The 24,126-nt window shown below is 43.4% G+C and overlaps 1 protein-coding gene across 14 annotated transcripts in view; it reads right to left on the bottom strand.

Moving 5' to 3' along the window:
* LOC143172364 (CUGBP Elav-like family member 4) overlaps nt 1-7,845 on the bottom strand; it is a 719,169-nt gene extending 711,324 nt beyond the window's left edge. For 13 of the 14 annotated variants that reach the window (XR_012997334.1, XR_012997335.1, XM_076361718.1 and 10 more), the window contains exon 1: nt 7,505-7,844. Coding sequence is in view for 12 of the 14 variants with exons in the window: in XM_076361718.1 (XP_076217833.1) it covers nt 7,505-7,784 (280 nt within the window). In the remaining 2 variants the exon portion in view is untranslated. Of the gene's footprint in view, nt 1-7,504 lie in introns of all 14 variants that reach the window. The other variant, XM_076361730.1, reaches the window with a different exon arrangement.
* Between the last annotated feature and the right edge of the window lie 16,281 nt (nt 7,846-24,126).

The following is a 24,126-nucleotide window of genomic DNA, read 5'->3' as shown; positions in this document are numbered from 1 at the left end:
GTCCAAAGCTGGTTCACAGAAGTCACTGTCAATTAAAGTCTTCTTGGAGTCCAGTTCATTATCAATTTTTCCCCCTTGCCTTGATCGATATTTTTGGCTGCTTCTGCTTGACAAACTTAACACAATGTCTATATCTATATGTCTTGCCATTCATTTACATGGAATAGATGGCTGTATATGATTTATTTTTAGCTACTACGTATGGTCAGGCACTTTATTTGAGAGGTTTAGAGCTCTCATCCATCTTTATTTTAAGAAGCGACAATAATAAGCCCTCTCTTCCTTCAAGGGGATGTCAGTTGGATATAATGAATGCACATTAAAAGCTGCATTCACCTGTGTGTGCATTCAGGCTGTGGCTCACTGTGACAAAAGCAAACAAATGCAATATCTGTGGTGACATCCTGACTCCAACCCACACCAAGCAATGCAGTGCAGACAGTGATTCAATAGATCCTGCGATCCCCAAAATGCAACGATGCATCTCGAGGAGTTATGGAAAGAGAGAGGCCCCTATAATATATACCCCAGCTCAGTCAGTGAAGCGACAGTGGAAGAAAAGCCATAACTTTAACTCACCATGGTTATTATTTTTCCCTTTTTCTGCTGCAGATTTTAATACATAAGGGTCAGTCCGCCATGACAAACCCCGGCAACAGTCATACGGGCATCGGTGGAGCAGTTAAGTGAGTGAGAAATGTGGCAGGGGTCAGGCTTTTGTCAGTTCCTCAGCTTTATTTTAGTTTTAGTTTCACTTACAGAAGGAAAGCTAAGTTAAGGGACAAGCCAGCAAGCATAGAAGCCGGTAGCGTTAACTGCAAGTGTTGTGGTTTGCTATGTAAATCCACGATCTGGAATTTTAAAGGGAATGTGAAACACTGAGTAAGTGCTAGCCTGCACCAGGATTTCCAAACATGAACCCACTGAAGTAATGGCAAAAATCTCACTGACTTCTGCCCAGCAAGCAGGCAGCAGGCCTTCACTCCCTCAGTAAAGATGATGCTGGGATTAATGAAACACTAACCTATTTGTTAAGGCCGGGATTCAACTCAGCTCACTTAACACCTCACTTGTTTAGTGCAAACTCTTACAGGACAGAAACCAGACAGCACTTGATGGACAGGTCATGTTGAGCTCTGCAGCCTCCTGCTATTATGGAATATTATTGTAAGGCTACAGCCAACACCTATGTGAATCTTTGGGCATCTGATGCTTTTTCTCCATTTTAAATGCAGGTAAGCAGCCCAACAGCCTAGATCATCTCCCCTACTTTTTCTCCCTTGGAACCATTACTGCCTGTCGCATAAACCCGCCTCAGTTCACACTTGATTGACGGGAGGGACGGTAACAGCTCCTTTAGTGTCGTTATGGTCTGTCGGGTCAGTGCGGCTGGTATGCATGCGCACAGGGTATGCATGATAAAAAACACCCTGATGTCTTGCTGAAAAATGTGGCTGCGTATTTCCAGCTCTTAAGGCTAGAGGAGGTCCTCCTCGATCATCCAGCCCCTTCTGCCCCTTGCTCTTGACCACCGTGCATAGGGAGTCCTCTGCCCGCCCTCCTTGACAGATACAATCCGCTTTCCAGTTGAGCACAAGACACTTTCCACAATCTCACTCACTCTTTACCCGGGCAAAATTTCCAGATACTCTCTGACAACTTCCTTCAAAAGACTATTCCATCAGCTGCCTGGCTTTTATTATACTATGCAATTTGAATCCTCTGCTAAAGAAAGCCCTGTCTGTGGCATTGGCCACTGGCCGATGCAGGATACAGGACCAGATGAACCACGCTTTTCATCCAAGGTGACAAGGATCCTCAATTTTTCCCCCTACTTCAGTGCTGACGTTCCCGATCTCTTCTGACTGAATACAGGAAAAAAAGTAAATAAAACAAAAACTAACTGTCCCCTGTTTCTGTTGTCATACTTCAAAAATTAGTAAGTTCCTGATTCACCCTTTAATTAAAACCTTGGTTTGGCCGAGTAAATACTATGAAATTTCGTTGTTGTCGCTATTTATTTTTTTAAAGAAAAAAAGAAGTACCTTTTTTCCTTCCCTAAAATGCCCAAAGGCACCAGTATATGTAGATATTGAGGGACAAAAGCAATCATAATCCATAAATGTGTAGGAGATATAAGTCTAACCTGGAGAAAGGTAAGAGAAGAAACAAAAGCTCTAGAAACACAAACTTTAATTTCTTTCTTTCCTCCACATTATGTAACTTTAAAACAAATCCTTTCTTGTAAGGTTGATTAGTTGATATGGTAGTGGGGCTAGCTGAAGAACAGCTTTCAGTGCAAAACTTAACAGCCAAGCGAGAGATTCCAGAAAATTGGAGTTTGTATTGGAAATGCTGACACAACCGTAACAACAGCATCATAACTGGCTGCAGCTGCTTTTAGAAACCAGAATCCATGTCCAGACCCCTGCAAAAAGAGTTAACATATAGCCTTCTAATTTATGAAGCAATCTGGGCTATCTGTTTGACATTATCAAAACACATACACGCTCATCTGTACAGGAGATTATAATGTACAGGGGGTTGCTTTTTTCTTCTCTCTTCCATCAAGCTATCCAATTGCATTTTGATTGTTTTAAGGGGTTGTTCTTTAGACCTAAGGCATAAAGCCTCCTCTGTTTTATTCCAGTTTATTTGTGCATTTACCTCCCTAAAACTTGTTTGGTTTACTACCATACTAAATGCTGTATGTGTTGCTTTCAGCCAGGCAAGCCTTATGTTTCAATTATGGAGGAGTTTATTCAGCACCTGTATTGCGTTGTGCTTCTTTTCAACTAAATTTCCATTTCCCAAAGGCTATATGCATGAATGTGTATACATCTCTTTTTTCTGTATGTATACACACACACAAATCTATACATTTATACATATACACAAATATATCATCTTAACTGAATGCTCATTTTCATTGCACCTTTGAATTCCTGAGATATCCAAAACCTTCATAAACATCCTTAGACTTAACAAGGTTTTAATTTTTCTATCATCTATCTTTGTAATCAAACTGAACAGAATATAATGAATGGAAGCCTTGTTTACCTACCCCCAAGGTGTCTTAAATTTCAAAATTATTTATACTTTTGAGAAGGTAAAGCAGCAAAAGAACTAAACTATTCTTTTCATACTGCATTTTTCTAGCTGCATTGAATGCTTATCGAGTGAGGTTCGGGTCAGGTAGGAACAACATCCTAACCACGGGACTGCAATGGTGGATTTCAAGGAGGTTTTGGGGTTTTTGTGTTTCCCCCCCCAAAAAAAAAAGGGTTGAAAGAATGTTGTAGCTCTCGGGTCTATGGAAGACTCTTGCTTTCCCACTGCACACTCTCTCCACTCTTTAAGTGCACTCACCCGCGTGTGTTTCAGTAAATCTCAGTTAAGTGTGGAATGCTGATTTCTTCTGACTTCCTAAATAGAATATTATGGAGACCTGCGTGTTTTAAATTAAAACACATTCCAGGCCTTGGGTACAAGCAAGCTTCGATAGAAAAGGCTGTTTAAACCTATGGGGACAGTCCTATATTTAGATTACATTAATTCATAAATATTATACTAAATACCACTTAAATTGGCCTTAAATGACTTCAAAGATAATGCATTATAATATGGCTGTCCTGAGAGCACTAACCTTTATGTCTCCCAGTAACTCAGCCTTTAAGCATACTCCACTGCTGGATAAGAAGGGGGGAAGTTATGAATGAATGGCTTGTTAAATTGTTCAAGTGTGATTAGTTAACTCCGTGCGTGTGTATATGTGTGTGTGTATGTGTGAGCGCGTGGGTGGGTCAGTTCAGCCCCGGTAGATTTCTACCCGCGGATCTCAGCACACAGCCTCTTCTCAACCCTAGAGCAAAGTACCACAGCAGGAGCCTGTTCCTGCCCCGTGTGGAGAGAAGCAAGGACAGGGGAAATATGCAGCAGCTACACTCATGCCATGAAAGCTTGTTTTCGGGGATCTGGCAAGCCTTTCCCACCTTCCCTCACACGCTGCTTCCCCCCGTACCCTTTTCTCTCTTTGCGTGTCTGCAAGAGAATCGTGCTCCCCTGCCTCTTCCCTGGTATCTGGCCTGGTGAGAGAACCTGGGACTTCACACTCCTTTTGTGATAGTTTTTTTGGGGAGGGAGGCATAGTCATGTACTTTATCTTCATGTTCTTAATTTTCGATTTCCTCCTGCTGTACAGGAGCACCACAATAGGATCTCTTAATAATATTTTCAAGAATACACATCCTGTGCTCTCATTTCAATGGAATTACACCTGAAATTACTCTGGTTGCTACGGTTTTGCTTTAAGCTAATTCCTGTCTCTTCCCTCCTCCCAACACAAACCCACCTTCTCCCCCTCCACACCCAAGGTTTGCTCTCCATACACTTAAATAAACTACAGCCCACTATTAACCCTTCAGGGTATACCACTGCCACAGCCTCATCGCCTGGATTAGGAAAGAAATCAACTGAGAGTGATGGATCAATTAATGTATAAGCATTATGCATCACTTATGGAAAGCATCTTGGGGTTTCATATTGCTATCCTACCCCTGAGAGCCAAGTTGAACTATCTTTATGCAATTCTTCACCTATGCCTGCAAAACAAAGCTAAAATAAGGAGATGAGAGTGAATACTATGCTTCACATGACTGCATTTAGAGAAAGGAAGAGGAAAAAAAAAAAGATTAAAGATGAAATAAAATGAAATAAAATAATAAAAAAAAGCCAAACACAATCCTCATCCTTCAAAGCCCCATCATGCTTTTTGACTTAATAGTAATTAATCACTACTGGCAAGAAAGTAATTTTTTTCCAGGTAGCCAGAGGCACATTTTTATCAGGATTAGCTAATAAATCAGCGGCATCGCTAGAAAGGAGTTCAAACTCTTCTCGGATGTACTAAATAAAACCGATCTCTGAAACGCTGGCAACTCGGTGTCTATTGAAGCTTCACTCAAACCCTAGTGTGCAAAATAACAATCATCATTATCATTTTTCCTTCCAAAGTCCAAAACTTCTAGGAGGTTAAAAATGACTGTTCTTTCAAGATGAACTCATGCAATTTGGCTTGATGAGGTGACAAGATTTCCCACCTGGCTTTTTTCCTAGGTTGTAGCTTTAGAACAGAAATGAAATGAAGGGAAATGAAGTTAGTATCTTGCTTAATTCAGGAATATGTGTTAAACACATCCAAGCAAGATAAATGATCCCTCTCTCTCTCTCCCTCCCCCCCCCCCCCCCCCCCTTCCTGAGTTTGCCTCTGTGAATACAGGCATACAGTAAGAGCAAAACTGAACTGAAAGAGGAAGAATTCACATCTATGAAATAGAAATTAAAGTTAGCGCATAGGCTGATTAATTACAGGTTTAAGATAGAACATAACAAAAGAATAAAATCTTATCAACAAATCAAAGTAATGCCCCTCCACCACAAAAATCCTTTATCGAGGTGTTAGCTTAAAGATTTCTTCTACACTATGTTGAGTGATTCTCTTCAGTGTAGCTTTTACTGTTGTTATTTTTATTTTACAGAAACCTTAGACAATTTTTGCAAACATATGCAGGCACACACAAGCCCAGTGGCTACTCTCACTATGCCTCATCTGTCAGACAAAACCTCCCAGGACCTTTCTTTCCCTGTGCTTCTTACTATTATATTGTTATTATTAATAATTATTATAGTACAGACGTCATGCCCATCAGACCTTGATGTGGCTTCTAGGAAGGTAGTCTGAAAAGAAAGCAAGGTTCAAGAGGGCTACACTGATCATTGTAAAAATGAGAAGGGTGTTTGGAGCGACCGGCAAGAAAGGAAGGAAGAAATATCCTGTAACTTGGACTGAGTCCCCAGTCCCCAAGCCCTGAACGTTTTCTCTAGCCTGTGAGAAACTGGTACTTTGCACTGTCAGGGTATATTTTCATTCGCATTTCCTGAGGGTGGAAGGGAGGAGGGGAGTGAGTAGGAAGGGGGAAGAGATGCCTGCTAAACATGCCGTTAAGTTCAAGATTTACAACTCGCCAAGGCATCTGGAAAGCTGGGAAGCCAGTAATGCCATTACCAGTGACTCTCTCTGCCAGGAGTCCACCAAGCTGGAGTAGACACTGCTACTGAACCTCTCCTGTAACAGATGCAACTTCCACTCCCCCCGTGGCCCCCTGCAAAACCCTTTCTCCTCCTGCACTAAATCTGGAGTCACACCCCAATCGCTTCTGATCTGATCTTTTTCTTTTCTTTTTTTTTTTTTTTTTAATAACTACATATCTAATGAAATAAACACACACACACACACACACATATACAGAACCTGAGTTAATAAAGTGGCTCGCTTTGCTCCTGGGTCTCTCCTGCTCCTAAGCGGGGCTACCATGCAAATTATCTTCAACTTCCTCCCTGTGAGTCCTACTTTCCTACCCGAGGATACAAACATCTCTCCCCCACTACACACACCCTCCCCCACCCCCAAAATGTAGCATCATCTAATCTGAAATGCACCTCCGGAGAGCCTAAGCTAAGCAGGGAAAGGAGCGGGCAGAGATGGAGCAAGCGAGGCATCGCATGGGGAGTACGTCTCCACTGCCTTTAAAGAAAACCTAAAAAGTTCCCAGGATGGACTTTGGGCACATTGAAGTAGTGCTTGGAATATGCCTGCTCAGAGACTTCTCCCCTCTGGAACTAAACTGCTACCCATCCCTCCTGGCTTGCCCTCTCCAACACACACACACACATACACACACACGTCGTGATTTTGTACACACACACACCCCCGCCCCGCTTGAGGTAGGCTTTTTTATTGTTGTTTATATCCCTGTTGCCACGCTGAACAAAACCAAAATGAAATACCTTCCCCCCCCCCCCCCCCCCGGGGCAACTCACTCTTCTCCGCCTCTGGCTTTGGAGAGGACTACAAATAATAATTGTAACGGCAGTAAAAATAAAAATTAAAAAAAAAAAAAAAAAAGAAAAGGCGCCGGTGCCAGATACACAACAGTTGTAAAATAGGGGCTTCCCAGCTCGGCGCAAGCACACGGACAGACACACGGACACACACACCCCTGGGTGGAATACGTGCGGCTCCCAAAGATAAATAAAGAAATCCTCTTCCTCCTTTCAGCACCACCGGCGTGCGGACAGCTCCCTGCCAGCCCAGCCGCCCGCTCCGGCGCCCGCCTGGGCGCCCCGGCTTTCGCAAGTGGCTGCATCTAACACCCCCCCCTCCCCCCCCCCCAAAAAAAAAGGAAGGGGGGAAAGAAATAAAAATGCTGCTAAATAAACCAAACAGAGCTGACCCCCTTCCCTGCCTCTCTCTCTTCTCTTTCCAAGAGGGTCTATTATTTCTTTCCCTGCCCCCCCAGCCTGCCGCCTCCGCCTCCGGGCCAACCGAAAATGAAATAAAATGAAATGAAATCGAAAGGAAAGAGAGAAAGAGAGACCCAGAGAGGGAGCGGGAGCCTGCCTTCCTCTCCCGATCTCTCCCGGGAAAGTTCAGGAGGTAACTCACCTTTGTGCATGCCAGTGAACCTGTCCTTCAGCACCGTCAGTTCATAGATCTTCCCGAACTCCTCGAAGAGCGGTTTGAGGTCTTTCTCGTCCAGGTTACGGGGGATCTGCCCAATAAAGAGCTTAATGGCATCGTGGTCCTTCATTGGGATGGTGGATGGGTTTCCGGGACTATGGTTTAATCCGTTCATATGCCCGTTGGTGCTGGGGTTGCTGTGATTGCTACTCAGGCTGGTATTGTCTGGTTGTCCGTTTGCTAACGTGGCCATCTTTATATACATAGAGAAAATCTTCTTTCCTTTTTTTCCCCCTCTTCTTTTCTCTCTCCCTCCCTCTCTCCCTCTCTCTCTCTCCCTCTCTCTCGCGCTCTCTCTCCCTCTCCCTCTTTCACACACACACACACACACTCACACACACACACACTCCTCCCTCTCCGTCTCTCTCTCTCTCTGGGTCTGATCTGATTTTTTTTTTACATTGAAGATCTGTGTCCTTTCCGTTTAAACAGGCTGGATCGGTTCAAATTCCCAGCCAGACTAGGGGGTGGGGTGTGAGTGTGTGGATGTGTGTGTGTGCGGGGAAGGGAGGCTGGGGGTGGGGGATTGCTTTTGCCTCCACTCTGGCTAAACCCCCTCCTCCCATCCAACCACCCCCCTGTCTGTCTGCCCGGGAGAAGCTTAATGGTATCTTCCAACACAGCCCCTGGCTATAAATAGCACTAGGCGCATGGCTCTTTGAGAGACAGTCAATTTCTATTGTGCCAAGTGAGCAAAGGGGAACGGTTGCGTTTTTAGGACCAATGATGATGATTTTTTTTTTTTTCCTTTTCCTTTGCAAGCCCTCCGATCAATCGCTGTCGTTATAATTTCAGTGATCATCGGGAAATCTGCCTTTTTATTTGAGAGGGGGAAAAAAAAAACAAACCCAAGGTGTTCTGACTTCTTCCTATTATGATGATGTCTCTTATTTATTATTTACTCTTATTATGATTTCGCAATTGATAATAAAAGCAGTTCAGATACGGACGAATTCTCGGGCTCAGGGGTTGCTTTTGCTGTTGTTGTGGTTGTGGTGTTACAAGCTCTCTTCTATATCTGTTCTTGTTGCATCTAAAAAAAAATGCATGCTCTTTAAGCTCTTTTTTTTTTTTTTTAATTATGCTGATGATGATGACATCAAGCTAGGAAAGGCGCAAACTGTATTATTGTAGCTCTTTGGAGGGAGACGAAAAATGTCGAGATGACTTGTTAATTTTCATGCTGCCGATATTTATTTTACGTACAATCAGTGCGGGCGTTATCTGCTATACTAGCTGCGTGCGGTGTGTGTGCGTATGTGTGTGTGTGTATTGGAAGGGGATTGATTAGATAAGATTTTCTTGCCCGACTTTCAAGCCATCAGGATATTCTGTCTCTCTCTGACGGAAACATAAATCGTATTTTGTAGTCATCAGGGATCGGGAGTTGCTTGTCCGAACAATGCTCTCTAGACAAAGTGTACTGTATGGTGGAAATGAAATCAGCTCTCCTTTCATAGCATCTGGGGGTGGGGAGGGCGGGGAGGCTCGGATTAAGGACACAACTCCCCCCTGTCCCCCAAATAATAATATCAGTAATCCCGACAGTAACAAAACAAGGCTCTGCGTGTGCTCAGAGCAATATTCCCCCCCCCCCCCCCCCCTTCCCCCCGGTTCCCGTGCAAGCTGTGCGGGCACGGAGCTCGGAGAAACACCAGCAGGCGAGCTCGGAGCAGCCTGCGAGTTACCTGGCCTGAACCCCCCCCACCCCCCGGTCAGGCTGCAGCCACACGGCGCCCGAGCGTATCTCCTACCCGGGGGTGCTCGCAGCCCCCCCCGCTGGCCCCCAGGCCCGGCCCGGGCTGCCCTCAGGCACCGCGGGGGCTCCCAGCCATTGTTCCCGGCGCCGCCGGCTGCTCCCCGCGGCGGAGGCGGCGGCGGCCCCGGGGGGCGGGCTGGGAGCGGGACACCGCCCGGCCGCCCGTCCCCCGGGACCGCCGGGCTGGGCGCCGGTAACACGTGTGACTGTAAACGGAAGGGGCAGCCGTGGAGGAGGGAGGTTATTAGTTTAAATTTGCAAGGTTCCTGCATGTTTTATTGACCGGAATTTATTTTTATTTCTGTTTTAAAAACAAACAAAAAAGGAGCAAAACCACAACACCCTTGTAGCGGTTTTCACTTTATTTGGCTTTTGTTTTAACAACAGAGCAGCAAGGCAGTGTCCTGCCCCCCCCCCCCCCCCCTTAAAAAATAAAGATAATTAAAAAAAAAAAAATCAACCCACTGCAGGTGGTTCGGCTATTGCAACTACTCCTGTGACTGCGAGTCCTCCCGTGCCTTAAACCAGCGCCCCTGCCAGGAGACAAGCGCGGAGGGGCCCGATCCTGGGTGGGGGTCCGGGGCGTGGGGGGGGTGCGGCAGGGCTGCGCCCCTCCCCTGGGCGACCGACGGTCCCCGCGAGGGGGGGGGGGGGGGGAAGCAGCGCGGCGGGCGGTGGGGCGCGGACGGGCCCTGCCCCGTGGAACCGCCGGATTCCCCCCCACACACACACTTCTTCCCCCGGGGCCCGCACCTGGGGGCGACACCCGAGCAGAGCCCCCGGCAGCCTTCGCTGCCTTTTACGGCTCTTTAAATATCTTTCGCCGCTAATGGGAAGGCAGCTGCTGTCAGCCGCCTAATGCCGGGCTGGTGGCAGGCACCGCGCATTGTCTGCTGTCTGACCAGGCATGCTATTTATTGGGGTCTAAGGAGGGGATCTGTCTGTCTTCCCTTCCCGGGCACGCACTTGTAACGTTTAAAGGCTAAAGATGCGGAGATCTGACAGCGCGGGAGCTGCGGGAGGGTAAAACCCTTAGACAGCCCCTCTCCCAAATTCCCAGCTCCGTGACTCACCTGCTTTCAAATCCTGCCTTGTGCCTTAGACTGTGATAAAAGAATGACAACAACAACAAAACCCGCATGAAAGAAAATCTTCCAGCACCCTCCCACCCTGAACCAGAACATTAAAAATCTTAATACCCGCTCTTTCTGAACCTTAAAACTGCACCCGTGATAGAGCTAGGAAGGCTCACTGAAAGAAGACTTGTTAAACCTTTTTTTAAAGAAGGAATATCCACTATAGTGAAAAGTGAACCAGCACCCGGCACTGATCCATCCCAGGGATAGCTCTGTTAACACCTTGTCCATGAGCAGGCCACTCTGCCTGCAGTCACAGCTTACCCCAAATGAAAGCCAATTAAAAGAACAGAGCAGTGAACAGAGTCGTTTTGTTGCTCAGCGAGGGTGTCCATTTTATAACAATATATATTTTTTAAAACTTTGAGCTGGTCCACGCCCCGTTTTCACAGAGCCGTAAGTATAGTCATTTAGAAATGGATGCTGTTCAAGTACAGCCCCCTGGTGCACAGGCACAGCTGTGAGGGGTGGCAGGATGAAATAATACGGACACAAATATTGCTACAAGGGCTCTGAGATGAACACAGCTGCTGCTGTGGATGGAAATAAGCTATACCCCATAAGCACCTTTACACATGTACAAGGGGCTGTACTGGATTTTAAACAGATAGAGGCAAAGGAGGAGTGAAATTGTTACCTATAAACCAGCCTTTGCTGAACAGTTCCCAAGTGAGAAATGTTCCCAGTGTAATCACAGTGGGTCTAGTTCAGCAATCCGTAAGCAGGGGAGTCCACAGGAATTTTGTAAGAATAAGGTCTTTTGTAACAGGCTCCAGTTTCTCCCAGAGAGTAAAAATTTTCTATCCGCTTGGAAACAAAATAAAGCACTTTAAATCCCCCCCCCCCCCTTTTTTTTTCTCTACTTACAGGAAAAGAACAACCCCCTCCCAAACCCATTTACAGACCCATTTGCTCCTGCTCCTCACTCTGGTTAGTGCCTTTTTTGGGAACACAAACACTATTTATTTTGGGGTAGATTGCCAGCAATTTTTACCTCCTCAGAAGAAATGGTACCCCAAATCAGCGCAGCTGGAAGAATGCACTGCCCTTGCTAGCCCGGGAGCAGAGAGATGCAGCGGGACCAGCCACAGGTATACGCACACCTCGTGTGAGGAAGGGCTGGCAGACCCGGCTTTGGCTTTTAATGTGCCTTTCAAAGGGCTTGATTGATTGCTGTTAATCCTGTGAACAACTTCGGTGTTGTTAACAGGACTGCCCGCATTAGTAAAGGTACTTGAATGCATTAGTATGCTCCTCGTCCCCATGACGTCAATAGACAGCTTTCCAATGACTTCCAGGAGGGCTGGATCAGGCCCTTGCTAGCAGCAAGTTTTTAATGAACACCGTTTGGTGCGGGGAAGGGGGGCATGGTGATACATCAGTCCTGACTACCTTCGTTCTCCAGGAAACGAGCAAGTAAAGAAGAAAGGCAGGAATAGGCCGAAAGGTTGCTGGAGGGGGATTCTTCTGCTGAACTTCAAAACCCTAGACCCATAGCACACAGAACCATCATTTGCTGAATGATATAAAATAAATCGCAGGCAAGTTTTGTTGCAAATAATTAAACAATATGTGTGAATTTTGTTTTTAAATAGTGATTTATCCTTCTTTAGGTCTAGGTAGCTATATCAGCCCATATACTCCCAGATTCTCTGCTAGCTTGTTTTATTGAGATTTTTCCAAACAAAGCATGAGACCGTTAATAGCAAAGATGCACATTCTGATCACAATTCGAAGATACAGCTCTCAGCTACTATTAAAGGGCCCGATCCTGCCAAGTCTTCTAACTCAGCTGGGATTGTTTACTTCAGCTTGTTAGGCTTTCTAGGGAGCGCTGACAGGATCAGGGCCTATTAGCTACATAATCAAATAAAACAATCGAGAGCTGCATGTGGGCCTCTAACACATCTAGCAAAAGGAGAGGAACCGTCATCCGCTAAATTTTGGGTGAGAACTCAAGCATCGGGGGGGGGGGGGGGGGGCCGCTCCTGAAAGCCTTAATCTGCATTGTTGTTAATCAGTCTGCTGTGGTCAGAGGGATTATTCATCTGAGGAAGGATTACTCATGTGAACATTTGCAAGATTGGTCCCTGAATTAATGCGTGAATCAGTGTGGGTTGGTTTTTTTTCCTTCCCTTTTTTTTTTTTTTTTCTCTCTGCCTTAGAATCAAGAAGGTTGATTGAGGAGAGAAATGAAAAACTATTTGCATCCAAAGGAGCTTAGTACAGGATTGTAGTCAATGTAGGCAACAAAAGGTATCACTGTAATAAAAAGGGAGCTTTGTTTATAGAGGCCTTTTGTTATTAAAGTAGCACTGGTGAGTTTCAGGTGGTAAAATGAAGGCTGCGTAGAAACCAGGGGTTAATAGAGGACAGAAGAATAGAAGAGAGTGTGTATGCGTGTGTTCGCATGTATGTTTAGACACAGGATTTGTGTAGACACATACATACACATCATTACATTCCACCCAATGGATTCTGTTATTTAAACAGAGCTCTCCAGAATATTCCTATTACCCATGCTGTGAACACTGTAAACATGTTGTATTAGTCCTTTGAAAAGAATATCAAGTTTATTATCTCCCCATCCCTTTTCCATAATATGTATGTCCCTGTACATAATGAGTAATGAAAGCAGGCAAGCTTGTATTGTAGGCACAATAATGCTTCACGTTAATACGGTCCTTTTCATCATCAAATCATTGCGCAATCATTAACAAATTAATGCTCACAGCGCCCCTGTGAGGAAGGGAGATTTCAGTTTAATAAGATCTGGTAGCACCACCAATTACAAAGGTTGCCTGAGACTTCCCATAATAAAATCCTGCTCAGCTTTGATAAACTGCACAAGTTTTGGCTGAAATTCTCTAAGTTGGGTGCCTTCATTCAGTTCAAATTCTTTAATTATTTCTGGAAAACTTCAGCTGGGGCTATTTGTCCCTGAGAACAACCCAGAGGAGAACTGGGCTGGTTTGAACTGAGTCAAATGAGAGATGCTTTGTAAAGATCTCCTGTCCCCATGCTTTAGAGTATGATACTAAGAGCTGACAGGAGGTGAAGCTCTTTCTCAAGTCTTTTTGCTATCTTGGGGAAAATCTGCCCCAAAGTGGCCAATTAAAAGCCTTGGGAAAATGGCAGTTCTCACACGCTCACTAGAGATGCAGATTTCCAAAACCAGATTCCCCAGTGACTCGTCTCTCACCGGGCGGGCTCCGGCAGAGGCAGGAGTTATTCCCGTCATTGCAGCACTGGCCTGGGACAGGCCAGGAAAAATCAGTCTGGATACCTGAGACAAAAACAGGGAGTCTGTCTTCCCTGTGCTTTCGGGGACTGCCAGGGAGATCCAACAGTGAGACTAGAGCAGAAACTAAAAAGAGAAAGCCGGGGGCAATTTGGGAAAGCTGGAAAGACAAAGGAAGTTGGAGTACACTGGGATGGATTGAGAAGAGACACAAATAGGGAACAGGCTGGGGTTCAGACTCAAAGGTAGTATCTGTACTAGCAAATGAACGAGCTCCAGAGCATAGGTTTAAGAAATTTATTAATTGCCTTAATCTTAGCACAGTCTTTGGCATGGGTTTGGCCCATGTCAGCCTCCCAGGCACCTTCTGGGTGCAGTTTGGAGGTCATCACAGAACAGTAGGGTGTTTCCAATAGGCACAACAGACAAGGATAATGGTTTTTTTTGGGAAAAGGGAGTTTAGCCATATGGGTATGTGGTGCCATGCCATTTGGACCCAGGGTTAAAGAATTCTCCAGTTATTTATTTGCATTGACCCAGTTAGCTGTGGAGAGCTTGGGAGGAAAGGTTGTGCTGAGACGCAGCAGTCTGCTTCTCAGTAGGAAGAATCTGGGAAAATGGAGAGAAATGGGAGGGGAGATAAATCTAATGGGGTAAAAAATCTGTGGTAGAATAACAGGGAAAAGGGAGGGACTAATATACAGAATGCATTGTAAGGAAACATTGGAAAATAAACTGTGGGAAAGCATAGAGGATCTGAGAACTCATGGGGCTGGTAAACTCAGGGACAGGGCACTGTAAAGCTAAGGCAGGAAAAAGAGACAGATTGAGAAAGAGCCAAAAAGTGAAACTGGATATGGGACTGGAGCTGGGAGGGGGAATACAGAGTGAGAAGGGGTGGATCCGAGACAGGGATGAGTTAAAAGAATAAGAGGTCTTGCCTGCAGGAGAACATTTGCCCCGCAAAGCCCACTCTCCTGTGTGCTTGAAATGGGAGGCAGAATCTCCCGGTCCTCTGCAGTCAACAAACAGCACTGCACATGCCATCTACTCTGTGAGTGATCATGTAATTAAAGGCTGAATTAGAATGCATCTGTACAACAAAGGAAAATCCAGGTTGTGCACGTAACCTCAATTCTGGGGGCTCTTAATATTTAAGTGCTTGTCTTTGCAACCAGAATAATTTCCTTTTAATTAGGGCTCGTGTGCATGTTTGTGTTTGTGTGTGTGTGTATGTGTGCTTGCATATATCTGTGCTCACAATTATATTTATGAATTAAGATGATGAACATGAGCCAAAGAGCTGTAAGGAAAAAAATTAACTCCTGTTTTTTGGGTTTTTTTGGTTTGTTTTTTTTTTTAATCTCTAGTTTGGGATTTGGGGACTTTAACTTAATTTAGGTTAAAGATGGATTTTAAGCCAGCTTTTTCGGAGTATTGTCCTCCCAGAACTGTAGTCACAGTCAGTGCATATTCTGGAAAATCAGGCCTAACTCTGAAAAGGATTTTAAGCAGCTAATTCATATTTGGGCACCCAGCTGCTTGCTGAACTTTAGAGAGAACCAAGCGTGGAGATTAAGTGCGTGACGTTATCATCCCAAGTCAGTGGTCACTTTTCAAGTGGTGCTTTACAGCCTCAGGGGAAACAATGACAAAGTCAGTGCTCAGATTCAGAACACCCTGATATCCCGTGGCATGTTTTACTTGTGAAGCTATGCCCAGTCTCACTTTGAACGATGTATGTTGTAGGCACAGTCTCAATATTGGATTTGTTTGCATGAATGAATACTTGTTTTACAAAACCCATTCTTGCTCCTATTTTATTCTCCAAGTAGCCGGAGGGAATGTCAGTCAGGGTCCAGCATCAATGCTGCTGATTTCATGTACCTCATTCTAATGCAGATGCATGGCAGATGATGAAGTGTTGACAGCATGTGTGTGTGCAGGGGGGGGGCGTGCGCGTGTATGTGTGCATCCACACATGTATGGAAATACTGTAGACAGAGAAGGAGGGTACTCTACAGCCAAACGTGCAAAAATGCTCCTCATCAGCTTTCTGTTAGAATTTCATAGTATCCTTAAAGAATTTTTTGTTTCTTTTTTTGTATTACCTCTCTCTATCTGTCTGTCTCTCTGCCTTTTTCACTATCTCTCTATCTATATATCTACAAACCTATCAGTTCTTTGCTGTCTGATAGATGATCTCTCTACCTGCATTATTTGTTACTGGTGTTGCAAATATGCTCAGTTCCCTTAATGATACATTTTCTAAATCCATCCTAGAATTTATGAATATAATAAACTTTAGATCTGGTCTTATACCTTTTTAAACTTCTATTTCTTATTATTTTTGTCTGTTTCTGTCCAGGATAGTAAAACACCTATACCGTGGGCAGTCTTCTAAAGGCCAGACATGCAGATGGAGACTGTAAAGGAAATAAGCAAGGATATACAAACTCTCCAGGGCTTCAACAGCAAAGGGGGAGACTACTCATGGTTCTAGTTAACCGTTTAGCCACTCAACACTAATAAGCTTATGGAACAAATACAAGAGATCGTCTGGCTGCTGTGTGTGCACACAAGTGTGTATTCTCTAGGAAAGCATAGGGTCTTGGTCACTTCAAAATGACTTTTCCACCTTGGAGCTGTTTTTGTCTCAGACACCCCTCTAGCATCTCAGGAAAACTGTGCATTGCATGTACCTCTGCAGGATCTCAAAGTAATAGTTATAGTACAAGTGACAGCGTAATACAAAGATTCAGACTCTATTTGTTCTGTTGAATGCAATAGGAGGGTGAAGAGGTCTTTTCCTGTATTTCCAGCCGGTGGGTTTTGCTGGGCCTGAAATTAGAACAGACAATTTTTCATCCTTTGTGCCTTCTGTGTGTATCCATTTAATTTAGGAGGCCCAGTTACCTCTGTAGTTGATGCTGAAAGATAGGTGTTATCGAGGGCTGTTCATCCCTCCAGACCTTTAGCTGAAGAGGAAATGGTAGATTTGAATTCAGAAAGCAGAAGTGCCAGATCTCTAGGAGGCAGCAGATGAGAAAAATGCTTAGAGAAGGTCAAAAGAGGGACTGGAAAAGGGGGAGAGAGAGAAAAATTGTGAGGGAGTGCAGAGGTGAAGAGAAAACTGTAACTCACAGGGAAGTCAGGAGAAGGCAAAAGAGCTACAGTATCCTGGAAGAACTAGAAAAGTCTTGGTGAGGAAATGGGTTAGGGTAAGAAATGCAAAGGTCATCAGAAAAGAACTGGGTAGGTAAGGAAACTGAGGCCTTTCTGAGGAAACTCTGAACAGGCACTTAAAGAAACTAGATGCAACAGATTGGAGGGGTAAAAGCATAAAGTCAAAGAGGTTGAGTATGGGAGAAATGGCAAAAAGGGTGTAGGCTCTTCCAGAGTCCATAATGGAATAAGACGTCTCCAAATCTTGCCATGCTTCCACAGTCTTCAAATTCATCTAGAAGACTGACAAAATGTTCCAGCTCCATCCACAGTGGCTCCTCATGGAAACCTCCTATCATTATCAGCTGTCATCTTGTGACAGGAAATAATGCAATGAGTATAAAGTGAATGACCTTTGTGAATTTATCTACACCAAAAAAAAAAGTACATAAGATGAACAGAGAAATTTGTACATGCATTTACACACATATTTTAACATTGAAACTTAGGGTATGCTAGTATTAGATTCACATACAGTTGGAAGTCAGCTTTTTTTGTGTGAAATCATGGGGCAAGTTTAAATATGAGTTTAAACTTCTTCCCACTGGGCTGACTGGAAGATCTCCCATCAATATAAACAGCAAGTCATCTCAAGCACATGGAAGAAGTCAAATGAAATACTGGTATCCAAAGTAGGATCAGTTGAAGACTCAGAGTCAAAACAGGACAGTTCCTGTCCCGTAGTTCTGCTTCTATGCGTTGGTTCATGCTCTGCTTCTGCTGGTGCACAGCCAGAGAGGCACTAAGAAGAGACCTAGGAAAGCCCTGTTGAGTCCCAGACTGACAGAATCAGACCTTGCTTTCCAGGGGAAATTGATTTTGAACAGAAAAGGCCTGGTCTTCTTTCCAGTCTGTGCAGAGGAAAAGAAATATTATTTTTCTTCTTGGTTTTAACTGCAGGAAACATCCAACTGACTAATCAAAGGGGTGCATGGTGTCTGTTTGCTTGCAATGCAACTTGAACAGAACCAAGACGCCACAGGCTGGGACATGAAGGTGAGGTTATACCATTCTTTCATCAGAGAGAAATGCATAGCAAATGGCAGCCATGTGTGTTATTACTATTGCCTATGAAATCAATGGAGAAAGAGGCTTCCTTAGCAATGTATCTGAGAGACAATTCTGCTCCCTTGAAGAACCAGGATCAGGCCATGGGGAAATCAGCTAACTTGAAGATTTTACATGGCTGAAAAACATTATGTAATGAGATTACGCCCCTGCACATATCAACATATTCAGTATATTTGGGGTTCAGTTGTTATGAAATGGAACATTTTTAGCAAAGAGATGCCTATCTCTAGGATCTTTTTTCCATCCACACAGCTGAATCAGTTGAACTTCTGTAACTTCATATGCCCTGTGAGCCTCAGGCCTGAGCAAACTTGTCCTGTCAACATGTGGTCCAATCAAGCTGTAAGAGCCTGAAAGCTTGGTTGTCTTCCACAGTCATCTCAAGAGGTCACATTAAGGCAAGACACTTGCTGGTGGCTTGTGAGTTTCCATTACAGAAAGTAGACTGGTCTGGGTTTCAGAACACATAGGAGTTTGTGCTTAACTGAAGATGTAGATACAATTTTTGGTGACTGTATTCTGCAGGGAATTTGCTTCCCAAAGGAGCAAGTGCTGCTGTCCAAAAGCCATCGGTTCCCTCTATCTTTGCCCTCTCCTGAGCTTTACAGGAAACCTAAATCAGGTTTCACAGCCCATCCCAGAAAACCTCAGCTTTTTAATCTGAAAGCAAGAGCTCTTTCAAAGAAATGTGAATTTTGTCTCAATGATCGGTACAAAATATCTTTGTCTATATTCGGTAAGAATCTGCTCTTTCATGTCAAACAATTCAATAAGAAACCTTGCTGTTGTTCAATTCCTCTATTCTATTTTTTATGAAAATAAGAACTGTGTGAGGGGGAAACCTCTGCCTAAGGACATAAGACCCAAGGCCACCATAGCCCCCAGCATGCATCTCAGTTTGAAAACACTAAGATTCATCTCAAGTGTTTCTAAGCATTGAAAGTTGCAAGGAATTCTTTATTATTACCACTCAAACATACACTTCAAATATACACTTCAAATATAAAAGAATACATTTTTAAAGAACTCTTTTGGCTGCCATATCCCCTGTCCCTTCTTTCAAAGCAGTCAACTTGGTCAGCAGCAGATTATATACCAAATCATCCCCAGTTATCATATCTCATTGATTTTGCTATACTTGCCATAGAGCATTTTGAAGGTTTGAAAATCAGAACTCAATAATGTCAGGTGAGCTTGGGAGGGCAATGTGTCTTCTGAGAAATCAATTCATCAGCTGAACAATCTCAAGATGCACCCTAATATTGACCTTAATATTCTGGGACATTTCTGCCACATACAGCTTTCAATGGTTTTAATTTCTATTGTGACAGTAGTAGGACCATATCCTTCTTCTACTGAAGCTTGTGTAAACTGGAAGACACTCTGTTATCAATGGATTTACATGTGAGTTGGGGCCAGGCTGAGCAGTATTAGTTCCCAAACTTGACTGAGTACAGAACAGCTTGTAGACCTAACAGTGCTTCTGTGTCCCTGAGCTCATATCAGGATGAGATTCAGGACCACATCAAGGCTCCTGTGCCATGGTTTCCATGGAAAGAAAAGTGAGACATGCAGTCTGGATGGGAACTATTGTGTGCTTTTTTCAGATCCCTCTGGTTTGGGCAGTCGGGATTAGAACAATGATGATTTAACAAAAAAAAAAAAAGAAAAATATTTGCAGGTCAGTTTGGACACAGTCTTTATATATGTTGTCCTAATCTGAACTCAGTAGACTTTCCAAGGTTCCCCACAATTGCATTGTGCTGGATGTGAGGGATGTGAGGGATGTGAATCATAAGAACTGAGTTTCATTCCTGAGCCTAACGCTGCTTCAGTAGGGACATCATGTATCTATGCTGACCTCCAGTTTCCCATTTGTACTGAGTAATGGACTCAGTAATGCAGAGACATTCTGTGTTTTTAATATTGACAAATTTAGATATTGGCTTATACAAGACCCCAGAAACTAGGAGGTGAACCTCCAACTGAAACTCTGGATGACATTTTCACTCCTGACTAGTCAAAATTAGCTGGTAGAGATGCTTTTGTCTATTCAACAAACACAGTGTAACATGGCGAGACTCACAACTAGTCACTGACTCAAGTGAACTCCTAAAACTAGGTGGGAAAGCTTCAGTCCTAAGTTCATAAGTGGTCCATGAGTACACATGTGGTGTGTAAATACCATATGACACATAGCAGTTTCCCCGGACACAATAATTTCCTGGGAGATAATTTGCATCATGATGGACTGAGGCCTGGGAATCTTAGCAACAATGAAACACTCTTCTGCAATACGACTCAATGCTTGTAGATACAATGAATGCAAAGGGCTGAATGTAATGCTGTTGTTGGCCCTGATCCAGTTTTCTGATTGAAGAACAGTCTGGAATCCAGTACACGCTCAATCAGCCAAGGTCCAAGATGGAGGAAAAGAAAGAAAAGACCAATACAGTCAGAAACGCATTGTGCAATATGAAGGCTTGAACATGATAATAGCAGGGTTTTTTAAGGAGGATGGAAGGTATGACGCTTTTGAAACCATGCTCTCGGAGGCTGTCCAGGGGGAAGTTCAGCATCCCTTGGCAACAAGGAAACAGATGAATATAGAGTTAATAACATTCCCAAGGCCAGCATTCTCCTGCTGAAACAGATTCTAATATAGAAGGCTACATGTGAGCTATTTTTGTGCCTACAATGACTGCTGTGTTTGCCTCCACTCCCGGCATCACTCTCATTGTACTGTATGTAAAGTACTTTGGGACACATTGGCTATGAAAGGAAGTTCAATTTGTGAAACCAAATTCTGTTCTACCCTCAGTCACTGCACACTGAGCCGGGTCAGGTCTGCATTCATTTCACTTCTTTTTTTCAGAATTTACAGCTCCTGCCTGCCTTCAGAGTTACTGAGAAAGCACACACATGATTTTATGTAAGTCATACAGATGTTATGTTTTTATGTGTAAAACTGTATACACGCTTACACATACACACACACAGAGACTCTGTAGAAATGACTCATAACGAAAAACAAGAGACAGGGGAAAAAAAATATCAGTTCATGCCTTTCTTTGCTTGAAATTTTCTATTGTTTTTCTGCTGAATGATGTTCCTGTACTATCTACATAATGAGTACCTTCTTTCTTCAGATAATTAAAGAGACGCTACCCATATCCAGCTAAAATTATATATTTATACATGGCGACCTTCTATTAATAAACATGTGAGATTGTTACAACTGAACAAAACCTCACAACTCTTCATTATTTCCCTCCACTTAGGCTCTTTATTATCCTTCTCCTTATGCATTTAGCACTGGTGAGAGATGCCAAACAGTCTCAGTAAAAGGACAAGGCGATACAGCCTGTTGCCTCACACCTGGAGTCTGATGATTTGGACTGACTCCTTGGTTCTGATCTCTGGCGTGGCTGTGGGCCACTTTGCTTTGTGTTTCATGAGCTCTAAAATGGGAATAGCATTATTTCCCCCTTACCTCGCTCCCACACACAGAGCCTTTCAAGGAAACTTGATAGAAAACCATTGTCTTTTTCAAGGCCAAATACTTGTGCATGGAATATCACTGATTGTCTTCAGACTGTGATCCTATGCCCCCCACAGAGAGTATGAGAAATCTCCCTCTGAATATGGTGACTCATTTTGGATTCCAGTTTTGTGGTCTTCCCTGTAACACTAGAACCAGAGGAAGTTATATTAGACCAACAGATGCAGCTGGAAAAACAACCACCAAAACTCAAAACCAGAAAACTCACTTGCATGAGCTTGAAGAAAGCCTTGAAGAAATCTGATGGGTGAGGAAGTATCTATTGTTAGGTTTTTGTTTTGTTTTGTTTTCCTTAGCAATATGGCTGGATTAATAAAAAGATTTCTCTGCTTTCAACTCCAACTCACCTTATTCCTATGCTTAAATCATCCTCATTACAAAAACAGTACCACCATAATGTATTGCACCTCTGGAAGAAGAAAGAAGCAATATTTATCTCTGTAAAACAGTCTATAAGGAAACGAACTTTTCCTTTCTCAACCTACAAAACACAAACACATACAAAGCACATGTTGCAGCCTGCCATCTCCTCTCTGTGCTAAGGAAGCTGACATCAGCTGTTCTTGCTCCAGAACCAGTGGACTCAGGTGACCCGCAAGGAAGAATCATTTGTGCAGAGCTGAAGAAGAAAGATAGATTTTATTCTTTGGGTTTCCCATTAAACGAATACATGAATAGTATTCTCATACATATCCCTTACTTTCAGCATGACTGTGGTCAAGAAAAAATGCAGATAATGAAGCATGGCCAGTTCAAGTTTAAACAATATGGTGTTTATCCGTTTCCCACAGCCTGGCCTCAAACCCAAGCAAAAGGATTTGCTCCACTTCTTCCTTGCCTGCTCAGCATTCATCATTTCATCTCATCTTCTTGCTCCCTTGCTAAGGTGTAGGTTGGTTTTGGTTTGATTTTTTTCTTTCTTTTTTCTGTTTTGCTAAGTCTGTTTATAATCATTCCTTCTTCTCTTCTTCCTCTCTTCTGTAATCTTGGGCCCAGGAGTTCAGTTGTCTGAAGGCCTAGTTTGGTGTCCCTTGTTTTATTGTTTTAGCTCATTCGGTAGCCAAAAAACATTTCAATTCACATTTGACTTCCCCAATAAATCCTGTTATCCCTGCCCAGTTGCCAGCCTTCTCATTCACTGTCATTATTGGCTATATCCTATTTGCACTAATCTAGTTATCTAGTCTTTTTATCAGCTTATCTTACCAGCCCCCACCCAAGCAAAACTCCTTTGAATCCAGTAGCAGGCAAAGGCAAAGTCACTCCTGTCCTCTTTGGAGTGGATAATTCAAAAACTCAAAACATGTGACAAGGCAGTTCTAAAAGAAGACTTTGAAAACATCCATGCAAAATAGCTCGGGACAGTGATTCTCCTCAGAGGCCAGGCAGGCTAAATGAGTCCACCCAAGCCGTGCAACAAGCAGTCACCTGGGAGTAAGATCTCTGAGACTTTGCTCCATAACATCACACTACATAGCCAACAAAATCCTCCACTCCTCCCACAACTGGCAGCAGAATATTTCTATACTTGCCCACTTCCTAGCCTCTCCCAGACTCTTCCAGGTACTCACTGATGAAAAACACTCTCTTGGCAGAGAGCATTTTGGCAAACTACACACTGTATCCCTATTTCCCATGAATAATATAATGTTTCTCATCCACCCTCATTCACTGTTATGTGCATCTGAGCCTGGACTAAAATTTTGTACTAAACTATTGCTTCTGATTATCTAAAAGGAACATCTTGAAATGTTTGAATTTTGTATGCAAAACACCGCCCTTCACATGCCAGGCCCTTTGGAAAATCTTCTCAGCAGTTCTCTGTGTTGAATCAATAGCCCAGAAGTGTGTTAGATGGCAGTGCAATGTTAGACGTCTTTCTTAGATGAGAGGTAAAATTGTGGTCCTAAGCGGCCAGAGATTGTTGAGAACAGTGTCTGTTTAACAACAGCTAGCAACCAGGCAAGGTTTTAGACCTGGAAGTGAAGGAAAAATCTCTCCTTCACTGATAATGCAGCGTCAATACATGGAGTGTCAATGTGATTATTCTGTTTGGACTTTGGATAGGACAGGCCGTGGGATCTTCAATAACTATCAGTAGGCAGGACTGGATTTGATATCTTGTTTGAAGGAAGGCATCTGCAAGATCACAATATCCTTCATGACCTCGGCAAAGCCCTGCTTGGTAACTGGCATGAAGTGGAAAAGGAAAGAGGTCTTTTACTGACTCATTCCCATTTCCTGAGTCACTCAGGTTTCCCTTGCAGGTCTCCAACTAAGCATTATTCTAGGGTTGCATTACTGGCAATGTCATAATTAAAACTGAGTTGTGATACCTTATAATGTAAATTTCTCCTGCATTACACTTCAGTGATTTAATTCTTTCTGAAATTTTTGGCTCAAATTCATCAAAAGAAAAATACATTTTCTAATACAACTTTTTCTCTTCCACATTAAAATATACTGATGCTTTTACTGAGAAAACCTTTAAAGACAACTTATCTAAAAATGTGCATATATTTATTTTTTGGGTTTTTTTTTCAGATATTTTTT

The sequence above is a fragment of the Aptenodytes patagonicus genome, chromosome Z (genome assembly GCF_965638725.1).
Source record: "Aptenodytes patagonicus chromosome Z, bAptPat1.pri.cur, whole genome shotgun sequence".
In the NCBI taxonomy this organism is placed as follows: domain Eukaryota; kingdom Metazoa; phylum Chordata; class Aves; order Sphenisciformes; family Spheniscidae; genus Aptenodytes; species Aptenodytes patagonicus.
The sequence above is the reverse complement of the archived record's forward strand: the minus strand, read 5'-3'. Positions and strand labels throughout refer to the sequence as shown.